This window comes from Hyla sarda, chromosome 1, assembly GCF_029499605.1.
Source record: "Hyla sarda isolate aHylSar1 chromosome 1, aHylSar1.hap1, whole genome shotgun sequence".
Taxonomy (NCBI): domain Eukaryota; kingdom Metazoa; phylum Chordata; class Amphibia; order Anura; family Hylidae; genus Hyla; species Hyla sarda.
Genome location: NC_079189.1, coordinates 243,086,221 through 243,091,620, shown reverse-complemented (window position 1 = coordinate 243,091,620; position 5,400 = coordinate 243,086,221). Strand labels below are relative to the sequence as shown.

At 40.4% G+C, this 5,400-nt stretch overlaps 1 protein-coding gene across 1 annotated transcript; it reads left to right on the top strand.

Annotated features, from left to right (window-relative positions):
• The first annotated feature begins 1,390 nt into the window (after positions 1-1,390).
• On the top strand, positions 1,391-3,287 carry CLDN23 (claudin 23). Its single transcript, XM_056551957.1, has one exon. The coding sequence runs from the start codon at positions 1,863-1,865 to the stop codon at positions 2,712-2,714; it is 852 nt and encodes a 283-aa protein (XP_056407932.1). The 5' UTR covers positions 1,391-1,862; the 3' UTR covers positions 2,715-3,287.
• The last annotated feature ends 2,113 nt before the right edge of the window (positions 3,288-5,400 follow it).

The following is a 5,400-nucleotide window of genomic DNA, read 5'->3' as shown; positions in this document are numbered from 1 at the left end:
ACCACTATACACAGATCAGTATCACCAATAACACCACTATACAAGGGATAAATAATTGCATTCCATCATGACAACACATTTCCCTACATAGTGAGGGGGTAATTCCTCCATACTGATACTGAATAAAAACCACTGTACACAGACTAACATCCATCCAAGCAGTGACCATATAGTGGTGACCCAGCTCTACACAGGCTCTGCAGACTGTATAACAGATGGCAGTACAGTTACATCTAGTGGCTCACAGGAGCATCTTTATAAAGTTGTTCTCTTACCTGTGGCTCAGATTGCCATGAAGACTTCTTCCAACCATGACGCAGAATCTGCCAGAAAAACATGATAGGCTCCTCCCATTTCCAGCACATTTCCCATCTTTTTCTTACCCTCAGTGCCCCACATAAACCCTCCATTGGTGCCCTGCATAGTATGAGTAAGTGAGCATGTTGGGGGGAGGGGAGGGAGATTGGTTGGTGGTGTGTAAGTAATTTGCCCTGGGCAGATGCCCCCAGTAGGTAGGACGATAATCCCCTGCCCTCCAGTAGGTAGGTAAATAGGTAATTCCCCCCCCCCCCAGTAAACAGCGGGTAGGTAGGTTGGTAGATGTGCAGGTAGGCAGGTCGATAGTGTAAGAATGTAGGTAGCATGCAGGTAGGCAGGTAAGGAGATAGTGCAGGCAGGCTGGCAGACAATTTCCCCCTTGTTCCCTTAAGAAATATCCCACTCACCTTTCCTTCCACTCCCACGCTAACACCATGGCCTACTCTTCTGCAGGACTTCTCCACTGCACTCTACCCTGCATGTGATGACGTTATCTCATCGTGCGGTCTGCAGTGTAAGCAGAGCGCAGCCTGGGTACGATACTGGAGCGTCATGGAGCGGCGTCATGTACATGGTATGCATCCCCACTCATTTTACCTTCTTGGGGGGGGGGGGGGGGATAATTTTTCCATCCCTAAGGCAGCTGCTTTATGGTAGAGCTGGCCCCGGCGTTCGAAAGTTTCCAGCAAACAGACAACACAAATGTTTTTTTTTTTTACCTAAATATATATATATATATATATATAATTTTTTTTTAGAGCATTTCCTACTGCAAGTTTTTTTTTAAGCGAAATAAAATAAGGGAAGTTAATACCTTACTATATGTACTCTGACCAAATTTACATGTGAATTTCCATTATCCAAGCATGCATACTAAAGGAAAAGAATGTGTATACTAACAACACTGGTAAATCAGACGGGCCATCTAGTTCTTCTTGTGGCAAAAGTATCAAATGCAGGATTTTTAAACACAATGGTGGCAGATTACTGGGCTCACTTACTGTTCTTATTTTGTTTTTGCAGTATGCATGTAAATGCCAAGTGTCAATAAATGGGCGGTCACTTATTGGAATGCAATTGAGCAATCCCATCAGGTGCAAAGCTATGTGTAGGCTGCAGGACAGTTGATTGTCCCCGGTTATTAACACAGTCCCTCCCTTCAGAATACCTATCCAAAACTCTAGCACTCAGTGGCCCCTCCTTTCTTCCTGCTTCAAATACAATGCAGTTTCTGTCAAGCCAGTTTCGCTACATTTAAAGGGAACTTTACACTTCATGCAGACACATCACGGACGGAGAAAAGAAAACTTCATTGACGTTCCTTGTGCAGTGTGCATTAGATGGGGCACCTTGCTCTTCATCCAGCCTGCTGCAGGAGTTGAATGCTAAACTGCTTTGTGCCTAGATAGGATACGCAGATCACAGGGAAAGTGTGTATCCTCTGTGAACATTGCAGGTGAGGGCTGAAGATTATCTCTGTGCATTCTCTGTACTTGGTGGATTGTTGACCCATAAGACTTGATTTGGAACAAGAAGCTTGCACTATGAGGACCCCCACTGTGATGATCATTGGCATGGTGCTGGCCCCCTGTGGACTGGTGCTGAACCTCACCTCTACTGTGGCACCTGCCTGGCGGACACTCAGTTCTTTACTTAACCGGCCCACAAATGTAATAATGAATCAGGGCCTTTGGGATATATGCCAAGAATCTACAACTTATCAGGACAAGACTTGTGGAGTGGCAAACAGTGACTATTTCAGCCAACAGGTGGTGCAGGTTGCCCGAGGATTAATGATCGTCTCCTTGGTCGTCAATGGACTGGGCATTGCTTTGGCCTCCTGGGGTGTACGCTGCTGGGAGGAAGTACCAAACTTTCTTATATCAGCATTTGGCGGTGTAGTGATCTTCATCTCAGGAATTCTCAGCCTTATACCCATTGCTTGGTACAACAACCAAATGTACACCATGCCAGCTCCAGATGGTCAACTGTACACTTACGTAGGATATGCTCTTGTCCTTGGCTACCTGGGGAGCTGCTTTGAAATCATAGGTGGTTTCTCACTTATGCTCTGCTTTGTGCCGCCCTGTGAAAAATACATACAAAATTGGAAAAAAACTTCATCTTCTATGTACTACAGCAAAAAGCAAACCCCCTACAAGGAAAAACCCATCAGCCATATCTACAGCATACAAAATCCTGACTATTCCTCCAACAATATTGGATACAGTATAGAGAATGACAACTACAAACATAGTAATAAAGCCAGCTCTGTGGTTTCCAATCCCAGATCTTATACCAACCCCATGGATGTGACAGCTGGAGAACATCCCAGAAGTTATGGTAGACCTGGAAGCCAAATGAGTTCCTTACCCTGTGACTCTGATCTACTATAAAGCTTTGGTGTCCCTAGAGTTATATCATTTCAGATGAAGGAGCATGTAAATAAGCATTGTGTACACATTTTTTATTTTTTTTTATAAGTGAATGTGACGGGCTGTTTTATGTTGCCATACCAAATATTCTATACAATACTGTACTGAACACACAATAAGTAGCCCTATTATTGACTCTTGGTAACAACTTTGTAACACTAGGTCTATGGAAAATGAGCTCAATTTAAAATAATTCTTCATAAAACATTAATAACAGCATTAAGATATCTTACTTTACACTTCATGAATCCATCCCAAGATTGTCTAGGTGTTGTCTAACTGCAAAATAGAAAGTATACTTCTTTGGAAATTTATTTTGTACTAACTTATTCTTTTTAATACTATAAAGTGCAAATATCTTATCATATTATCTACTGCTAATTTCCTTCTCAGGGAGCAAAATATACATTATTTTTGTTTGTATTTTTTTTGTGCCACATGTCTATTAAATGTAGTATTTTTTTAACCAAATTCCTATTTTAAAATGTTGTATTCACACGCTGCGCATTTGTTGCCTTTGTTCAATGGGTTTTAGCAGAAATTCATGCACGTTGTAGAAACATTACCATTCAAATGATGGAACTGATTTTAGTTGAAGACATTTTTGCTAAATAATTGCCACATGTGAATATACCGTTAGAATTCAACGACAGGAAATAAAGCTTTCTACATGTATTCCTAATGTAATTATATTTTGAAATGACAGTTACCAAGATTTACCAGTATAGAAATGTACATTGTTAATATGGAATTGAAGGAGTATACCAGCTCCTAAAAAAAATAGCCAGAATTTCCAGAAAAGTCTGTATGTGACATCAGATTTTGGGTGGGTTCAAACACAGGAGGGGGAGATTTATCAAAACCTGTGGAGAGGAAGAGTGGTGCAGTTACCCATAGCAACCAATCAGGTTGCTTCTTTCATTTTTAACCCCTTAACAAAGCCTCTTAGAAATGAAAGAAGTGATCTGATTGGTTGTTATGGGCAACTGCACCACTCTTTCTCTACACAGGTTTTGATAAATCTCCCCCCAGGGTGTTTTTTTATTTTTTGTTTAAAAATACTGCCGTTTTTGTGGAAGGTTTTCAGTCAGTTTTATATGAGCCCAAGCGTATGGAATTCACAAGGAATAAGATAAAGGTATATATTCCTTTGTGCTGGATCCACTTCTGGATTTGGCTCAAAGCCAGTAGCATTTTACCTTAGGGAGGTTTCACACCCAGCTTAAAAAATGCTCTATTTTGGCAAGAGCCTTAGGGTGATCTTTACAAATAGGAGAAAGATGATGTTTTACCAGTTTTTCTTTTTACGTCTACTACTTTTTTTTTTTTTTTTGCACTGCAGCAGGACGTTGCTTGCAGGTAATTGGGCAAACATTAAATCCTACAAACAGTGCCATCTCTAGGTATGCCGCTGTTTTCAAGTGTTTTTCCGTAGTCTTCGTCATAGGAAAAATAATACATGGTGTTTGGCACCGGTGTGACATTGTTCTCTTATGTTGCAACAGTACAATGAAAACAAAGATGATAGTGTGAAGCAGTCTAAGTTGTTTTAACGGTTTAGATGACATTAGTTTCACATGAAATAAAAAAAAAGTACAACTAGTATAACAGCGTGCAGCTCAGGCACAAGACCCATCAATCATTATGTTAATTATATAATGCTAAAATAATATTGTGAAAAGCTATTGGGCCAAGGTGCCCATAGCAACCAATCTCAGCTGCGCTTTCCTTTTGCAGAGGGGTTTAAGAAACTGAGGCTAAGCTCTGGTTGCTATGGGGGATGTGGCCAGTGTTCCATTAAGACAATTAGACCATATTTATTGGAAAGTATGGCATTAAAATTTTACTTTCCTGCAGGGTAAGCAATTCCAATAATAACAAAAAAAAAACTGGGAGTCACTTAAATAATTGAAGTGCATGGGTTTCATTCATCATAAGGGTATGTTCACACTGAGGAATTGACGAGGAATCAATTTGGTCAGGAAATACAGCAAATCTTCTGCTTGGCATGGAATTGGCACAGAAAATAGTGTAACCCGATAACGATCATGGACGTCTATGCTCGTCCAATGGCCGTTAACGGGGTATGACGCGGGCTCCTGACTCGAGCCCGCGTCATACCGGCCGGCCCCAAGCTGATTCCTATAGTTGGGGGCCTGCGTTAATAGCCGACATGCGGTGAGCACACAGATCAATGGGATTATATGTAACCCCATTGATCTGTATGAGGAATCAAATGATTCCTCCTAAAAGTCCCCTAAGGGGACTAAAAGTGTAAAAATAAAAAGTTTAAAAAAAGTTTAAAAACACACACATTAACCGCTTCCTTATTAAAAGTTTAAATCCCCCCTTTTCCCAAATTCCATATAAAAAATATATATACATAATAAAAATAAACATATATGGAATCGCCACGTGCATAAATTTCCGAACTATAAAAAATATATCATAAATTAAACCGCACAGTCAATGGCGTACGCGCCCCAAAAATTCCAAAGTCCAAAATAGCGTTTTTTTTGGTCACTTTTCATAGTATAAAAAAAGGAATAAAAAGCGATCAAAAATGGTACCGATTAAAACGTCAGATCATGGCACAAAAAATGAGCCTTCATACCACCCCATATGTGGAAAAATAAAAACGTTATAG